We start from the raw sequence: 18978 nt of genomic DNA, 5'->3' as shown, positions 1-18978 counted from the left end.
TTTGCCCTCCCGCAGAGCCTCGGAGAGCAGCTCGGCAGCCCTCCATCCTCCTGGGGACAGAGAAAGCCTGCATGAAAGCGAACGCACTGCTCTCGGCCAGGCCTCGGCTGGCAGGGAGCGTGCCAGCGCCACGGAACCAAGACGAGCACAGAGAAAGCCGGGGCACTTTCCGTAACACGAGAGCCGGCGCCCGGCATCGCACCTCCGGCCCGCGTCGCGGGCGGGCGCTTGAGGGAGAGGGCAGCACCGCCCCCGCCCCCCCGGCTCCCGTTTGCCAGGCGCGCCCCCGTGCTCAGCGCGCAGCCGCACTGGTTCAAAACAGTTTGTTGCTCACGTCGGAGAAGCCGCTTCCGTTTCCAACGCCGCATTCCGGCCACACCTGCCTGTGCCGGAGCCCCGGCTCGCTCCGCCGCCCTACCCGCCCGAGAAGGACCCCGCGCTCTGCCGCCCCAGCAAGTCATGTCCGCCGAGGGTAAGGCTCCCGGCCGCCTCCGCCCCGCCATTCCCCCGGGGGAGGGGAGACGGGATGCGGAGAGCCGCCGGAGCGCAGAGAACGCTCCCTCATCGTTCGCAACAGCTCCAACGCTCTCTGCCGAGCCGGCCAAGCCACGCCCACCGCTCGCGCCGCTATTGGCCGGTCCCGGCGCGGCGAGCCGCCACCATTGGCTTTCGCTACTGCCCGTCGCCGCCGCATCAGTGGCGGTGGGGGCTCGAGGCGCGGAGGGCGCGCGGTCGGAGGTGCCGCGCGGGGTGGGGGTGGCGGGGCCGGCAGCCTTAGCGGTTTCCGCGCGCGGCGCGGAACCGGCGGGCGGACGGGAGGGGCTGAGGGTCCGCGCGGGCGGGTGGAAGGTGCCGCTCTTCCCGCTCGGGGCCGGGCGTACGTGCCCCGGCGGGCTCCCGCGTTGTCCGCGGCGCTCGGGTTTTCCCCGGGGACGCGAACTGCCGGCGCGCCCCTGCAGCGTCCCTCCTTCCGCAGCTAAGCCAAGGGCAGGGGGGCGACCGTGCGTGGCTGTGCCGCGGTAGAGCTGGAAGCCGGACTCTCTCGGGGAAGTTGCTGCTCGGAAGTAATGTGGCCCCGCCACAGCCTGATTACCTCATGGTGTAGGGCCAGAGGGTGACAGCGGCAGTTGCGTGGTTTGTGGTGGGGGAAGCTTTCGCTTTCCGTAGTCTTCAAATGGTGGGTGAGCGTAGTGGCAAAACGTTGGGGAGACTTTGCTGTGGAACAGCCGTGTCTTGGCCCTGGCAGGTCCCTGAGTGCTGCCGTTACTCGTATACAAAACCCGAGTACCAGCAGAGATGAGTAATGCTCCTAAAGTGAGATGCCTGACCTAATGATGTTTCCATTTGAAGACATAATGCATAGCGCAACTTCTGTATCTTAGAGGTATGTGGGCTTCATCTACTTAGAATCAAAACAGGTATATTTCTGTCAGCTATGTTCTTCACCTTGCCCTTCCAAGGAGTAACATTTATACAGTCTCGCATCAGTTTAAGCTCATTTAGCTGTCACAGACCTCTACCCTCTTAAGAGGTTCCAGTTGTCTCTTGCTCAGATTTCCTAGTGTGACTTTGTGGTTCAGGGAGCTTTTCTGGCTAAAAAATAAAATTATTTTTGGTGTGGTTAGGCTTCGGCAGGTTCACTGTGCAGTTATACAAGTGTCAGCATGAAGTAAAGGGGTGAGATGTAGGAGGGCGGGAGCACAGCTGTCCTGATACACTCCTGATTGAGCAAACATACAGGGTAACGTGTTGGGTGTCTGTTCCTTCTCCTTTGTCGTCAATTTTTTGGTCTCCTGATTGGCTTTGTCTATAACTCAGTAATCTTAACAAATACTAAGACTGTTCTAAATTCCTCAGCAATAGAAAAGATGGGCCATTAATAATATTCCTCAGTCAAAAGGTGCAGTATGAGTTCGAATCTTATTAGAGGCCTCTTTGTGAGACTTGTTTTACCTTGAGTTTTGATCTTATTAGCATCTCAGTAATCCAAATATGAGACCTAAAGCCACAGGAAATCTGCTTCTCACCATAGTAATTGGTTTGTATTTGCTTAATATACGATCCCATTGTCTTAATCTGTTACAAATTTCAGTCATGCAAATTCTGTCTACAGCATTCTAAATTAACTACTGTTTCAGTGTTCAGAGACTGTTGATAAGCATTTTATCTCTGGTAGAGTATTCTGGTGTTTCTGATCTGTGACAACCTATCTAGATTAAGGACAAAATTATCAGAAGTATGCTAAATTCAAGGATGCAACTTGAGGTGGATGGTACCCAATTTTTCTTAGTGCAGTATTTAAGCATCTTTATAAAATCTAATTCGTCTTACACATAGCTTCCATGGCTGTTGTACCTGGGAGTATTGAGATCATGGTTGCAGAAATACAGAGATGTGTCTAACTGAACTCTTAGAAAATGAAGAAAAAACACTGGATTTCTGTGAAAAGTTTGATGTAGTTTTGGTGATTTTGCTAGCAGCCCCCAGGAACTGTGTAGTAGAGGTTGCGGTAGGATTTAGTACTACGCGGTGCTTTCGGCTCTCTCATCTGCCTCCCTTTACCATTCCATACTTTATGATTACCTACATTTCTGTTTCGACAATAAGCAAGAGCATTCATCAGGTAATGTCTGACTCAGTACAAGTCCTTCCTTATCCCACTGGCTGATGTGGTGTATTTAATTAGTAACGTACTTGGGGAAAGAAAAGTGGTTTGTCAGCTTGTCTTCAGACTTCAGCTGATGCATCAGATCTGGTTGTATTTCTGTGCTTTTAGTTTCGCTTATCACAGAAATTAAAACTCTAGTTATATCTGCAATGAGGTGGAGTTAACATGCAAATGATTACTTGAAGCTGGGGTGGGATGGTATTACCCCTGAAAGGCATTGTGACACTGGTTTCCCTGTGCTCTCCCTTGTGTTAGTTCCTTTTTTTGTGTATGTTAGCATAAGTGTCAGGCCATAAATAGAGCAAGATCTAGTTGTACTCCAGGTTAATGCTAGCTGGCTCTCCTTTTGTGACTTAGTTTAAACCCAGGTAAGTTCCTTAATTATATCTTTTATTTGTTTGGGTAGGGTTGCTTTGCTTGGTTTGCTTTGGTATGTAATTCGTAGTTGCTACAGAGTTTTTTGGGCTTTTGTGTTTGTCTTTTCTTTTTAACTCTGGCTTTGAAAGAGTTCATGTTTGGTTTAGTGGGGTTTTTTTGTTTGCTTGTTTGTAGTATTTCTTGATGTTTAATATCAACATCTTTCCATCTCTAAATTATTTTGGTGGTCCATCCGTGTCCTCCTCCCCCTTCCCCCCCCGCCAAGTTTTCTTTATGTTGCAGTTTGGTTCTATTTGTCTTTTGTTCTTATGTTTCACATTTTTCTTCTGTTTTCAGCTCTTTTCACCTAAGCCTATACTACTATACTATTTGGGGATAGGTGACCAAGCAGTAGTAAAAAGCAGTCATGTGGTTGCTGGAGTATGTTGATCAAATGACAGAGTTTCCAAAGAAGAGAGAAAATTTTCAAGTCATAATTACTTTTAAATATATTTCTCTATTGGTTATTGGAAATAAATTCTTTATGGTGCTTGATTTTACTTTGCTGTATAAAAAGCTGTAACTTAATATAGTAATGTAACTTCTGATGCAGGGTTAGACACACAGTTGGACATTTTTGCATGTAAATAATGAAAGCTGGGCTCAAGTTTAAGTGCCTTTAACTTTCTACAAATACCTGGTACCTGATGATTTTGTGCAGAAGCAAGGAAGAGCTCCTGGTGAAAGAATTCTAAACGGTAAAATAAGCAGCTTTTAAGTTAAAAAGAGCACCTCCAATCTTGGCTTTCTAATTAGCAGAGCATTTCACAGCACTGCTCTGTCTACAACTATTTTTCTGTACAATGTGTTTTTTTATGAACCTCTACCTTATATTATAGCATATCCTACTGCCTTACTGAAAATAATAAGTCATAGTCTATACCATATAACCCAGAGCATGCATTGAGTCTGAGAAGGAAATAAGTTTGGTGATTTTTTCTAACTTTAGATGATTGTCACTTCAGTTTTCAAACTGAAGTTCAGAATTCTCTTAAACTGATAACTTGTTCCAATGATTGGATAAACCAGCCTATTTAGTAAGTCTTACTGTAATGTGTAATTCACTTCACAGTAAAAGCCTTATTTGAAATATATAAACCTAAAATATTTTCTTAATCACACTTTTAAAAGTTATAATTTCCCTTCAAGACTTGCTGAAAATGTGTAAATATCTATGTCATGACATTTTGTGGCAGTGGAGTTAATTAATGCAATGAAATTATTAACTTGGCATAAGAAATGCAGTTGCATCTTCATTCAAGTCACAAGTGAAAAATATCTTGATGGCTTCTTTTTTTTTTTTTTTTTCAGGAACACAAATTAATCACAGAATCTGGCAGTTTGTGGTTTCTACTTGAGAGAGGCAGATATGTATTTCATATTGTTTGGTCCTATATATATCGTATTACTCTGTATTACTAGCACTTTTAAGAAGCATCAGAAGTATTTAGAATTGCTTACAGGACTAGGTTGCAGTTTCTTTAAGGTTATGAGTAAATAGCTGGAATCCTTTTGTCACAAGTTTTTGAAGGTGTGAAGATTGTACTTGAATGAACAAAGTTGTCCTCACATGTAAGAACAACTACAGTAGTGACATTAAGAGTTGTTTTCCCTTGCCTGAATAAGACGTGTATAGGACTGTCAGATGAGAACGACTTCTCCCCTCCCCCCCTTTTTTTTTTTAAACTAGCTAATATTTGTTGACAGGTCTTCTAAACAAAATATTTTTGAGCACAGGCATTCTCTTGGTGATGAATGTAGTCAAGCTACAGCACAGATACTTAAATTTGTCCACTGACTTTAGAGGCAGGGCAACTAGAATACATTAGGAAAAGGAAGAAGTGCTTGGTATAAAGCTGGTGGGTCTACGTTTCTTGTTTGCAGCTTTCCATATTGTTGTAGTGACCAGTCACGTTGATAAACCTTCATGGAAATGGGTCGTGTATTCTAATCTCAAAATTTCCTGACTGTCCATGCAAGAGTGCCGTTCTGAAGAGGGAGTAATTTCCTTTCCTTATATGAGAGCAGCCATGTTCAGCGATGGATGATGGAAGCTAAAAGCCCTGGGGATGAGGAGGATCCTGACCACCATCTTAGACATTAAAAGTTTTGAGAGACTACGGCTTGTTGCTGCATTGCTTCTACATCACTGTAGACATATATTGTAATTAATTAGATATTTTTTGGAAGTTAGGTGTTTTCCCTTTCTGTATTTTCCTGTTTGCTTTATGTTTATCCTCCAGCTGTGAGTTGCTGTAGCTACAGACTTTGGAAACACTTTCTGCCCGGAGTCCACTGCGCTGTTGAAATTCTGATTTTGAAACTTATTTAAAGGAGGGTGATGGAGGGTATGGAAGACCGAGCTTTGCTTTCAGTATCAACCAGTTGTAGAAACTCTTCTGACTTCTGATCATACTGGCCTTCCTCTAGTCCAGATAGAGCTGCTTTGTCTTTGCTATGTGCTGGTTTCACAGAATTTTCTCTCTTCTATACCCATTGCTCTGTCTGCTGTAGATTTGAGTGACATAGTTGCTGGTCAGGTAGGCTTGATTTGCCTGCCTTATTTCCTGTGGGCCAAAGTGAGGCATGAGATTTGTGGCAAAGATTATCAATATACGGGCAAATTCTGTGTTGTAGGGTTGCACAGGTAATGTACAAGTTGTGTCGCTTCCTCTAGTTAGGGATAGAAAGATGATTGCAGGGCAGCAGAGGCCTAGCTGTAAGTAGGGCATTTGTCAGGCCACACAGTGACCTGGCATACGGGGTGGGGAAATTGTCCGGGAGGATTCTGTTCCCATCTCTTCTGCTTCGTTGCAGATGCACTTTTCCTGACTCTCAATTAACTCTCTCCCAAAGTAGGTAGAATACTAAATGATTGTCAACAAAAAAATTTGTGCCTGTGAGGCAGTTAAATAATTCAACACATACAAATAACTCATGTTAGCCTGCGATGAACTTCAGTCAGTGAACATCACTGAAGTGTTTTGCTAAAAGCTGCGCCTAAATTAAGTTCATGAGTAGTCCTGTTGTGTACTTCTATACCCCGAATTAAAACTGGCCAAGAACTGTTCTCTGACTTTGAGCCCAAGCGGCATATCCCAGCTCACGTCCACTCAGCTGAACTCCTTTTTGCAGGGCAACTATGCTCCAACTAGCTTTTTGGCTTCATTTACTGCTATAAACATGACTGCATGGCAATGGATCGGTGTTTCTGAACAGACCCTCAGTTCGGTGAAGTCTTTCCTAATCTGATGACAGCCAAATCCAAACCCTGCTGTATTGTTTCTTCTGGATTAGGTAGGAGTACTGGCCAGAGGGAAAACTTTATGACCAGTGGGGTTCAGCTTCTTTCCCACCTTCTGGTTTCTTAAGAAATTGGAACAGAGGGAAGAGAGCAGGATTTGCTGTTAATTGTTTGTATAAGAGTAAAGAACCAGACCACTGTTACACTCATACAGCCCTGATTCATTCCTGAAGCTCAGTCCATCCTGTGCACTGAACAGGGTAGAGATCCTGTGGAATTCCTGAAGCTCAGTCCATCCTGTGCACTGAACAGGGTAGAGATCCTGTGGAAAGTAATGTGTTCATATAGTCAGTGTGTCATTATGCATATGTGCTGGCTGAATTTAAGTTTTATTTCCTAACTTCAGTGGTTAATGGTATGATGCCTTCCATTAATTTGTTTCATCAAGACCCTCCCTTACCTCCCCAAAAACACCAGATTAGCTATAATACAGTTATTCCGAAACCAGGGCGTTTTTTCTTGTTGTGGTATGTTTAATTGGAATAAATTTGGTACTGGAGATTTGCCATTCAGTGTTTCTGCACAGCATCTCATTGGGAGCCAATGTTTGCTTTGATCTGAATACCAAATATGCAGTTAGGATTTGTAGACTGATTTGTTTCAAGTGTATTAAGCATTTCTTATTTATAGAAGTAAAATTTCAAAACCAAATTAATATGTCTTATGCTTGAATGTCTTGGAAGTGCTTGTTACTGGCTTATAGCTGTTCCTGTTGAAGCTGGACACTGTAGAAGAGTTGGGTACTGAATAGTTTCAGGAATCCTGCCAACTAAGCAATAATAAGCTGCTTTCCTTCTAGTGCATGTTAAAACCTCAATGCCTGTGTTTAAAAGTGACTTCACATTTAGATGCTAAAGTGAAACTGGTTTTAAATTAGCCTGTGATACAATTCAGGTAATGCTAGATGTGATACAAGCACTACAGGTGTTATCTGATACGCAGGATGGTGTCTAGTCTTACCTGTTTCTCTTTCTGCATATGCTAATAGATTATGTATCTGTGAATGTTGAGGATGATGTTGAAGCAGTGATTATTGACCATGGAGAAAATGGACGGTCCACACAAAGCTGCATGTCAATGGAACAAAACTCTGAAGTAAACAGTGGTGTTCACCATGTGGCTCAACTTGCCTATGGTAATTACTGTTCATTTTTATTGTGATCTAACAGTTAATGGCTAGTTTTAATGCTGTATGTTCAGTGCTGCTGTCTTGAACGCTTTCTGTATTACCCATATCTTTAAAACATATTTTATTAGAAAGCTACTTCATAGACATTGCTTGGCTATGCATTTAAAAAGGGGGACCTTTTTAGTTATTACTTTAGAGGTCTTTATTAATAGTGAACGCACTGAAATATTATGTTTTAAAAAGACAGTTTTTTACTTGTGGATATATGCACAGCCTTTATCATAACAGGGCAGCCCTACCATCTCTCTCTCCCCATTGCCTCCCCTCTCTCACCTGATTCATCTCCCTTATATACTAAGAAAAACAGTCTCTCTTCCTTCTGGCAATGATTGCATATCTGCTCACAATTCCCTTCATCTGTTTCAGCTCTTGAATCAGCTGGTGCTCATTAGGCCACCTCTTCTGCTTTATTCAATTCTTCTTTGGCCTTACAGAGGAGACAACTAAGCCAGGTGTTCAGGTCTTATCTCAGGTGTATGTGCACATCTGCTAGTTCTCAGCACACAAGCCGAAATCTTATCTTGGCCAAAACTCCCAATTCCAGAATTCTTCTCCACATCTCCCCCTTTTTTGTTTATGATTTTGTAGCATTCTCAATTGCAAGCTGAAAAAAGCAACAATTCAGCAGCTTCAGAAGACTCTATTTGACATTGTATGGCAGTTTGTAATCGATAACCAAATCAGCCACCTGTGTAAGCACTTCACAAGGCAAGGCAGCTCGTGCAGCAGGTGACACCCAATTCCCTTCACCTAACATTTCATCTTGCCCATGGGGTAGTTGCAGATTGTCCAAATTGTCCATTACATTCACAAGAACAAGTTCACAATACTCAGAAAACCACACAGAATACTGCACCGCTGACAGAACAAGGCGTAATATAGGCTTCCGATCTAAAGGAGTCATCGTATATGATGCCCCTATTGCTTGCAATAAGTTTATAGTAAATGAAGCCTGTAACCCATACTCCTTTATCAATTTATACACCACCTTAATCACCTCATATGGTAAATGAGCATACTCCAGTGCTCTGCCAGGTCAATAAATTACAGGTGTTGCCTGGAGAGGCATTACATTCCCCTTTTTTTTATTACTTTTTTTTTTTTGCATTTTCCTGTTTTATTTTGGATTATTCTTCATGAAGTTTAACTCAGATCTGATTTATCCATCCCCACAGACGCCTTCGGGGGGGGGCGGGGTGGGGATGACACAAATGGTGCTGGTTTCACAATGGAAGACCAAAAAAGTGTCTTAGTCTCTGTCACTGTAAAATTTCATCCACCGTTGGCGCAAGTTCAAATGAATCTTTCTTATCTTTTGATTTCCCTCCAGTATTGCTGAATCAGTCACATTTTACAACACCTGCTCTGCAGGACGCAGCTTCTGCAGAGCTGTATACACAATTTGCTAGGTAAACAATATTCCTTCTGGAACTTCTAATTGTAAAGTTTTCCTCGTCTGCAGTTCTTCTCCCACCTTTTGCCATAGGGCTAAATCATAACACCCTATGGTTTCCTCAGAAAGCAACCAAGGACAATGTTCTCAGAAGCTTCTGTGACTGAGATGCCGACTGCCCCATGACTAATGTATGAAGTTCGTATAACTTCCCCGCGGTTGCTCACCTCTGTCCTGCAGAGACAATTACACGACATTGCTATCCTCTTTCCTTTCAACAGCTTTTGTCCCGTTTCCTTTCACCGGCTTTTTTCCTGTTTCTTTTCAACAGCTTTTGCAGTTCAGCGGGACTCGCCACCGGATATTTCTATTTCCTTTCTTCAAGACCTTCTTTCTTCAAGTTTTCTTCTTTCAGTCCCTGTTCAGGCACCAATTGTGGATACATGCACAGCCTTTATCATAACAGGGGAGCCCCACCATCTCTCTCACCCCATTCGTCTCCCTTATATACTAAGAAAAACAGTCTCTCTTCCTTCCGGCAGTGATCACATGTCTGCTCACAATTCCCTTCACCTGTTTTGGCTCTTGAATCAGCTGGTGCTCATTAGGCCACCTCTTCTGCTTTATTCAGTTCTTCTTTGGCCTTACAGAGGAGACAACTAAGCCAGGTGTTCAGGTCTTATCTCAGGCGTATGTGCGCATCTGCTAGTTCTCAGCACAGAGGCCGAAGTCCTATCTTATCTTGGTCAAAACTCCCGATTCCAGAATTCTTCTCCACATTTACTTACTTATAAAGTAAGTATACCTAGGAATGAATTAGCAAGCAATTTGGAAAATAGATGTTATGGAAGAACCTAACCCAAAAAATGAGGTTTTTAGATAAACTGTCCAGTGTAATTTAGTGGAGCACTGGGGATACTGATGTGCAATGACAGTAAGATGGTTGCTTAAGGTGATAAATTATTAGCTGTAAGGAGCCTTTGGTGATTGTCTTTAATTCATTGTGTTTATTTTAACATGCAAGATCAAAGTCTCTTAGAAATCTTACTCAATTCTCCATTGGCCCAGACAAAAATTAATCATAGCTGTTATGAGCATTTAGTAATTCCAGTAGCAGTATTACCAAGTTAGCAAGGAAAATGACTGTAACTAAGTGATGGCTCTTACTAGTTGTTTTGGTTTTTTTTTTTTTTAATTCGACCAGTTGACTTTATAGAGAATCTCATCAGTATTTCTCTTCAGCAGAGTCAAGTTACGTCTCTGTTTCCTAGTGTTGTTAGGTGCTTCTGAGAACCTTTAATCTTTTAGTTCTTCTAGTTGACAGTACAGTGTACTGTAATTTTTTGTACACTATGTCCCCCTATATTTGGGGGAGGAGGATGGTTTGGATGGTTTACTTTGGGTTTTGTCTCTGTTATTTTTAAAAAAAAAAAAATTCCTGCCCAAGAAACTGTCATAGACAGTTGATGACCTTGGTTTCAGGACATAAGTAATTATTTCATTATCAACAAAGGAATCATGATGAGTGGGTATGATCGTTTTTTAAAAGGTAAAAGATGGTTTTGTCATCTTTGGGCTTACAGATTCTGTTGCTGTAGATTGTTAGCATTAGGTATTGTCTAGTTAAAATTGAGTATAGTGAGATGTATGACCAAAAGATGACATAAGTTTATCTTGTATATAACTGAATATAACTCTTTGAACTGAAATTCTCTCTGATTGTTTTTATTCAACCACCATCTTATGCTAGTATCTTGTAGAGCAGCGCCTTTTCTTCAGATCTGGTGCTGTCTGTCCAAACTAGTTTCTTTTACTTTTGTCTCATCTTCTTGCCTATGGATACTTAACTGGCAGAGCAAGCTCAACATCACTAAGATACAGATCTAGGACTTTATTTCTCCCTGCCTGCTGCAGAATACTTCTATTATGCTTTTTACTTATCCATTTATGCCCACAAACTCAGTATCACGTTTGCTGGCACTTTTTTCAGGTCATCATATTTGTGCCTAAATCTAAATTTAGGAAGCTAATCAGAAAGACAATTAGTTTAACATAATCGTAATATGTTTAAAATGTAATTAAACCAGGGACCTAATGTTTCTCCAGGTGAAGCAGCATTGTGGTTTGGCTGCAGAAAGTCTCTGAAGTTTGAGGGACTACATTGTGTGAGTGTGTTAATCCTGCTGCCCTGCTCCCCTTCTACTTTCAACATGTCCTCTTGCCTGTACTGGTGTTCGTCCCACAGAGTGCTGCCATCTCCCAGGCTCCCAGTTCTGGGGGTGCTTAGTGCTAGGAGATGAGTGCCAGCTTGGTCTGTGTGGTGGGGACAGAGGGATGAGGTGATCTTGGAAAGGAAGCAAACTCTGGAGCTGGGTGGGAGGGTAGGTAGGTTTTAATCATCACCTAAGAGAACAAATATTAAGTAATTGCGTATGTATTTTTATTACTCAGTTATTAATTGTGATTTCAGAATGATGTTAACCACACTAATCTAAATCTATCACAGATCTTGCCTAGGTAGCATCTGTCAGCTCTGCTACAACATTTGTCTGGGCTCTTAATGCAAAGAAATCTTTTTTTTTCCTAGCTTATAATACTGAATATATTACTATTTTCTGTCCTGCCCCTGGCCCTTCCTTTTCTAGCGCATAAAAGAAAAGCGGTTGTCTTTGCTTTTCAGTATTTCTCTTAGCTTGACCCTGTCCCATTGGATTCGTTTAGGCCATGAAATTAGTTCCATTATTTTGCAAAAGTAGTAACTTTGTAACTTATCTCATGCAGCCCCTTGTAACTTATCTCATGCAGCCCCTTTTACTTGGGAGGAACTTACTGTAAGTACCCACAAAACTTCCCCACCACACCTTTTCAGCTTGGCCTAAGCTCCAAAAGGCTCCTTCACAGCAGATAGTATAGTGGAGACTTGGTGTTGACTTTTTATGCCAGTTAAGTTTTTCTCTTTATTTCTTGGAAGACTTCCAAGGTCTTGTTTAGCTTCTAAAGCTTTACTTGTCTTTTAATATCTTCTGTTATCTATATCTATATCGTGTTATCTATGTAGTGCTTGGCCTGCCTATAGCTAAAATATACAGAACGCAAGGGGAAATAGTTACTTTTTTTATTTCCTTCTTCCCCTCATAAGAGTGGTTCTATTTCTTTTTAAAAGAGCTGCCATAGCCCTTTTCTGAAAGTTTGAGGTAGAAACCTGTAAATGATGGATAGGCAGTATTTGGCAGTAGAGATATGCCTTTTCTCTTAACTAGGAAAATTCTTTAACTTTCTTCAAAAGGTAGGTCTGGCAATCGTGTGGGCTTCAAAAGAATTAGGACGGAGCAATGGTAAACTGTGGTAATGGCTTTTTAACTGTGTGCCAGGCCTACGGGTGAGGAGGTGGAGGCATTTTGTGTACCACTTGTGGATAGTTCGTGTTTGGTAGTTCCTGAGCTACACTGGCTCAACAGAGGAGATACCTGGAACAGATCTTTTCTGTGGCACAGTGCTTCAGTGACAAAACTGGGGGGGACCCAGGGAGTAAGTGTAGGGGAAGGGACAGCTGAGAACTAAACAAATGGGAACTGTGTTTTACATTATGGGTGTATTGCCTGAAGTTCAGTTAACTGGTTTTGTTGGGGTTTTGAATTCTGTGACTTTGTACAATCAGACATGGAAATGAGAACAGAGAATCAACAGTAAAAAGCAAGACAAATGAAATGGAGGCTGGAGAGAGTTTGGAAGAAAGAATATTAAATTGAATTTATGATTTCAGATCTAAATAAATTGGATTAGTGTTTAATAATATGCTAATAAACAAATTTCAAATAACCAAGTAGTTTGAAAGTGAAAAAATGGGTGACTGTGCATGGGTTTTGTAGTGAAAAGGTTTAATGCAATGGGAAACCTGCTGATGTGCTTTGCTTTCCCTCCACTCTTCCAGGAAGTGAAGGCTTATCAGTGCTAGCTGAACGAGTGGCATCACAAATGAGCCATTCCGCAAGTATGCAGAGAGGAAATGGTCACAGCCCTGAAAAAATGGATTTTGTGTTTTCGCATAATAAAAGAAAACGACTTGCCCCTACTCTAGTGGGACAGAATGTGGTATGTTTCGCCAAACAGTAGCCCTTTGTTTTGAGGCCGGTTTCAAGGTTATTTGGAATATAATTTTTCCTTCACTTTTGTATGCTCATTTGATGACATCCCAGTGAAGAAGTGTGGGAAGGATATCCATGTACTGCATGGAAGCTTCTACCAAGAGAAAAACCTTGTTGTGCTGGATACTGTACATGTGTATAACAACAGCTAGTGCTTATACTAATTTCCCATGTAGATGCGTTATTTTTTTCAGTAAAAATCTCGTTGTGCAATTTAGGATAATAAGAGTTGAAACTTAATGTTGAATAAGGATTTGCCTCCATGAACGATTCCAAAGACAGACTACATATATTTTTAAATTGAGGCAGTCTGAAGCTTAATTCATGTCACCATATTTAATTCTTAAATTCCAACAGTTGGGGTGTCTTTAATGCTATAAAAGCAGTTCCACTCTGTTTAATTATGCCTGTTGTAAAACAAACAAAAACAACACCCCCCGCGCCCCCAAGCTTCCTTTTTTAAAATAAGACCTGATTAAATATGACTTAACTTAAAAAAAAGAAAAAACAAAACAAAAACAACAACCAAAAAAAACCAAACCAACAACTAAACAACAACAACAAGACTTAGGAAATCCGTGATATTTGGGTGGACAGGAGCTGCTCCCATCCAGTAAAAGAAAAATGTCAGAATTGTCCAGGTGGTGGCACTGTTGATTCCTGTCTAAAAGCAGTTTTCAAGCAGTAAGAAAATTATGTCTTTTAGACATTTTTACAGCTTCTGCGTGCAGAGTTATACCCATTGAAATAAGTATACTTTTTTTTTTCCAAATTTATTTATTTGAATTAGTGTAAAAATCTACATGGAGTCTCATCATTACATAAGCCTGGCTATATAGTACATATATAATTAGATGAGAAAGTTCTGGCCTTAGAATAATCAAATAAAAATATATATTATTATATAAATTTGCAAGAAGTTTATGTTAAACCAGAATAAGATACTCTTAAAACAGAAGTGAGGTGAGTATTCATATGACCTAACCACGGGCACATAAATGAGATGACTGTGTTAAGTCACCTTAGTTAGACTGTGTTAAGCTTTCTTGGGCCCTTTTGTAGCCAGGGGAGGGAATATAGCTACAACTGAAAGAGTCCAAGTTGGATTCCTAGCAGATTCTCTCTGTACTTTATATTTTGGATTCTTTCATTATTAAAAACATTAAAAGTTCTTCATGTTATTTCCCAGATGAGAACCAGGGAAGGAGAATATGAAGATAATGATGGTGTCATTTATGAGTATGAACCAGACTATGAATGTGTAAGTTAATTTTCTGTTGTTTGACTGACTTTGAAAAGCTGCTTTGGGGATGCATGTTTTGGGGTAGACTAAAATAACACGTGAGGTTTGAAGTTGGGATTTATTGACTTAATGTGATATCTTAAGACTATGTGTATATTACTAGCTTACACTCTTTTTTTATTATTTTAATGAAAAAGGGAAGTGTTGTATCTGAAGCTTCCTACACTGAAGCTTCCTACGCTGGAGATCAGCAGAAAACTCTTATGGAGGTCCTCAGTTATTGCCAGGTATTTTTTTTTCTTTATCTCTGAAATGGCATTTAAACAATTTTAGTTAAATTTTGGAAAGATTTGCATTGTATATTTGATAACATATGACTTCATCCTTTCTGGTTGTTCATTTGTTAGTTGCCCACAACTTCAATATTTTCAATGAAAAAATAATCTACTTCTTCATGTTTTCTGAACTTTTCACACCATAGCTGGCAAGAATACTTTTCAGATATTAAGCTTTAATACAAAATGTAAAGTCTAGTGATTTATTGGGAGGGACTTCACAGTAATGGGAAAGATCTGACTGTCATACATACCAAGCTTTTGAAAGTACATGAGGCTTGCCAAAAGTGTGCCAAAATCCTGGTAGTGTTGTTTTGGTGAATTCTTTGCTTTTGACTTCTGAAGAAGTAGCTGGCAAGATTGAAAATCACTGCACTGAAAATTAAAAGCATCCCATATTTATTCAGGTGAGCACTTATGTGATTCTGGAGTACTCTATAGAGTGAAAGACATTCAGGCCATGCTTCAGGGAGGATAATTTGTGAGTGGCTTGTAGCCAAGTATTAATGTCTTGTAAGTCTCCTTAAGCGTATATTCAGCAATGCTGTGGAAGAACATTGACTAAGATTGTGCGACTAACGTTCTTGCTGCTAGTCTGGGAATGTGTGCTGTAGCAAGTAGGGCTAAGAAGCTGTGGCCTCTTTTGCTGCCTACTAGCCATCTCCTTCACCCCACTGTTATCCCCTCCTCCCAATAAATCTGCCCTAGGGCTACATGAAGCCTTTTAATAATGCCTGTACTGTCAACACTGATTTAAGGTTTTTTAGTGCTTCCTTGAGATATTTCTAAATTTTGGGAAGATTTATAGATTCTTTTGTATAAGGGTATTTAATTTTTTGAAAAGATAGCTATCATATTGAAACCTAACTGTTGGTTTTGATAAAACTGAAAATAATTTTAAATTCTATCTACTACAAATCTATCTAGCCTTTTTTTTTCATAGCCATATGTATTTTTAAAAATTTCTCTGTCTAGTTATGCTGTAGATCAACAAAAGAAATTGCTTTAGTTAGTTGAAGACACGTTTCCTCTTTGTGACTCATATAGTTATAATGTCCTTGTGTGTTTTTTGCAGTAATAGCTGATGACATGTGCCTGATACGTGTTTTCAAATTGGCAGTGTCCTTTCAGTACTAGATTAATATTCTGTTATCTAATTCCTTTATACTGTTATGGCCCAAAGTGTATGTCTAAATTGCTGTATAAGCATCATGTTTGAGTTGTTAAATCCTGGAATCACTGAAGAAGGAACTTTCTATATCGCACAGTAACTTATAGTAATAACGGGTGGACTTGGCTTTGATTTATCTGGCTTTTATGTCTGAAAATTTGGGCCTTTACAATAATACTTTTTAAGTGTTTGTACCTGATTGCTTTAGTAAGGAATGAATTTTTAAAATCTGAAAGAAAACTTGACCTTGGTGATTGACTAAAGATCAGATACTTTCAATAAAATAAGTAGTTTTTTTCAAATTCTTTATCTTTCACACTGTGATTACTAAAAATGTGGATGCACTTGATTTCAATGTCACGTTTGTTCTGAAAAGCATGGCTGAACTGATTTCTCCATACATCATTTACATCTCATTTTCACAGAATCACAGGATCGAGTGCTCCCTCAGTAAGTTTGCAGACGACATCAAGTTGGGCGGGAGTGTTGATCTGCTCGAGGGTAGGAAGGCTCTGCAGAGGGACCTGGACAGGCTGGATCGATGGGCTGAGGCCAACTGTATGAGGTTCAACAAGGCCAAGTGCCGGGTCCTGCACTTCGGCCACAACAACCCCATGCAACACTACAGGCTTGGGGAAGAGTGGCTGGAAAGCTGCCCAGAGGAAAAGGACTTGGGGGTGCTGGTTGACAGCCGGCTGAACGTGAGCCGGCAGTGTGCCCAGGTGGCCAAGAAGGCCAACGGCATCCTGGCCTGTATCAGAAATCGTGTGGCCAGCAGGAGTAGGGAAGTGATCGTGCCCCTGTACTCGGCACTGGTGAGGCCGCACCTCGAATACTGTGTTCAGTTTTGGGCCCCTCACCACAAGAAGGACATGGAGGTGCTGGAGCGTGTCCAGAGAAGGGCAACGACGCTGGTGAAGGGCCTGGAGCACAAGTCTTATGAGGAGCGGCTGAGGGAACTGGGACTGTTTAGTATGGAGAAGAGGAGGCTGAGGGGAGACCTCATCGCGCTCTACAACTACCTGAAAGGAGGTTGTAGTGAGGTGGGTGTTGGTCTCTTCTGCCAAGTAACCAGCGATAGGACGAGAGGGGTTGGCCTCAAGTTGTGCCAGGGGAGGTTTAGATTGGGCATTAGGAAAAATTTCTTTACTGAAAGAGTGGTCAGGCCTTGGCACAGGCTGCCCAGGGAAGTGGTTGAGTCACCAACCCTGGAAGTATTTAAAAGACGTGTAGATGTGGTGCTTAGGGACATGGTGTAGTGGGTATGGTGGTGTTGGGTTGACGGTTGGACTCGATGATCTTAGAGGTCTTTTCCAACCTTAATGATTCTATGATTCTATGATTCCATGGTTGAGGTTGGAAGGGACCTCTGGAGGTCATCTTGTCCAATCTCCATACTCAAGCAGGGCCACCTAGAACTAGTTGCCCAGGACCATGTCCTGATGGCTTTTGAATATACCCAAGACAAGAGTCTCCACAGCCTTCTTGGGCAACCTGTGCCAGTGCTTAGTCACCCTTTGCTCAGTCACAGTGAAAAAGTGTTTCCTGATGTTCAGAGGGAACCTCCTGTGTTTCAGTTTGTGCCCATTGCCTCTGGTCCTGCCAGTGGACACCTCTGCAAAGAGCCTGGCTCCATCCTCTTTGCCACCTCCCTTCAGGTATTTGTATGCATTGATGAGATCCGGCTCTGAGCTTTCTCTTGTCCAGACTGAACAGTCCCAGTTCCCTCAGCCTTTCCTCATAGGAGAGATGCTTCTGTCCCTTCATCACCTTCATGGCCCTTTGTTGGGCTCTCTCTAGTATGTCCATTGTCTCTTTTGTACTGGGGAGCCCAGAGCTGGACCCAGCACTCCAGGCGTGGCCTCACCAGTGCTGGGAAGAGGGGAAGGATCACCTCCCTCGGCCTGCTGGCAATGCTTTGCCTAATGCAGCCCAGGGTACCGTTAGCCACCTTTGCGGCAAGGGCACATTGCTGGCTCACATTCAACTTAGTAACCACTAAGAGATCCCAGGTCCTTTTCTGCCAAGCTGCTTTACAGCTTGTACTGGTGGCTGGGGTTGTTCCACAGGTGCAGGACTTTGCACTTCTTGTTGAACTTCATGAGGTTCCTCTCCACCCGTTTCTCCCACCTGTTGACGTCCCTCTGGATGGCAGCATGACCCTCTGGTGTATCAGCCACTCCTGCCAGTCTGGTGTCATCTGCAAACTTGCTGAGGGTACGCTCTGCCCATCATCCAGATCATTAATGAAGATGTTAAACAGGATTGGACCCAGTATTGACCCTTGGGGTACTCTGCTAGTTGCTGGCCTTAATCTAGACTTTGTGTGGCTGATCATCATCCTCTGGGCCCAGCTATTCGTTCAGTTTCCAATCCACCTCACTGTCTGCTCATCCAACCTCTATATCAGCAACTTGTCTGTGAGGATCTTCTGGGAGACAATGTTGAAGGCCTTCCTCAAATCCACTGCTCTACTCTCATCTACCAGGCTAGTCATTTCATCGTAGAAGTTTATCAAGTTGGTCAACCGTGACTTCCCCTTGGTGAAGCCATGCTGTGACTACTCCTGGTGGTATTCTTGTCATTCGTGTGCCTGGAAATGGTTTCCAGGATAGCTGCTCTGTCACCTTCCCAGGGATGGAGGTGAGGCTGACTGGCCTGTAGTTCCCTGGGTCCTTCTCCTTGCCCTTCTTCAAGATAGGAGTGACATCTGCTTTCATCCAATCTTTGGGCACTTCTCCCATTCCCCTTGATCAATCAAAGGTTATCAAGAGTGGCCTTGCAATGTCATCTGCCAGCTCCCTCAGCACTTGTGGGCGCACCTTGGACTTAACGTATGTCTAGTTTGCTTACGTATTCCCTGTCCAGATCCTCTTCCACCCTGTGTGTATTTGTTGCTCCAGCCTTTGCCCCTGGTCTCTGGGAGCTGGGATTCCTGAAGGCCAGTCTTGCTAGTAAAGGCTGAGGCAAAGCAGTTGAAAAGTGCCTCAGCCTTTTCCGTGTCCTATGTCACCAGGTCCCCCGTCTCAATCAGCAGTGGGCCCACATTTTCCCTAGCCTTCCTTTTGTCACCGATGTACTTACAGAAGCCCTTCTTGTTGTTTTTGACATCC

The 18978-nt window shown here is 42.3% G+C and overlaps 1 protein-coding gene across 6 annotated transcripts in view; it reads left to right on the top strand.

Annotated features, from left to right (window-relative positions):
- Nucleotides 1-321: 321 nt before the first annotated feature.
- Nucleotides 322-18978, top strand: part of BEND2 (BEN domain containing 2) — a 36918-nt gene continuing 18261 nt past the window's right edge. For 2 of the 6 annotated variants that reach the window (XM_075175399.1, XM_075175437.1), the window contains exons 1-5: nt 323-472; nt 7378-7524; nt 12903-13063; nt 14306-14377; nt 14557-14646. In XM_075175399.1, the coding sequence (XP_075031500.1) occupies nt 460-472; nt 7378-7524; nt 12903-13063; nt 14306-14377; nt 14557-14646 (483 nt within the window). In that variant the 5' untranslated portion in view covers nt 323-459. Of the gene's footprint in view, nt 473-728; nt 1385-2789; nt 3037-3594; nt 3784-7377; nt 7525-12902; nt 13064-14305; nt 14378-14556; nt 14647-18978 lie in introns of those variants that run through there. The other 4 variants (XR_012677552.1, XM_075175423.1, XM_075175407.1 and 1 more) reach the window with 4 other exon arrangements.

Source organism: Calonectris borealis, chromosome 1 (genome assembly GCF_964195595.1).
Source record: "Calonectris borealis chromosome 1, bCalBor7.hap1.2, whole genome shotgun sequence".
Taxonomy (NCBI): Eukaryota; Metazoa; Chordata; class Aves; order Procellariiformes; family Procellariidae; genus Calonectris; species Calonectris borealis.
Note: the sequence above shows the minus strand (reverse complement) of the source record. Positions and strands in the feature narration are given on the sequence as shown.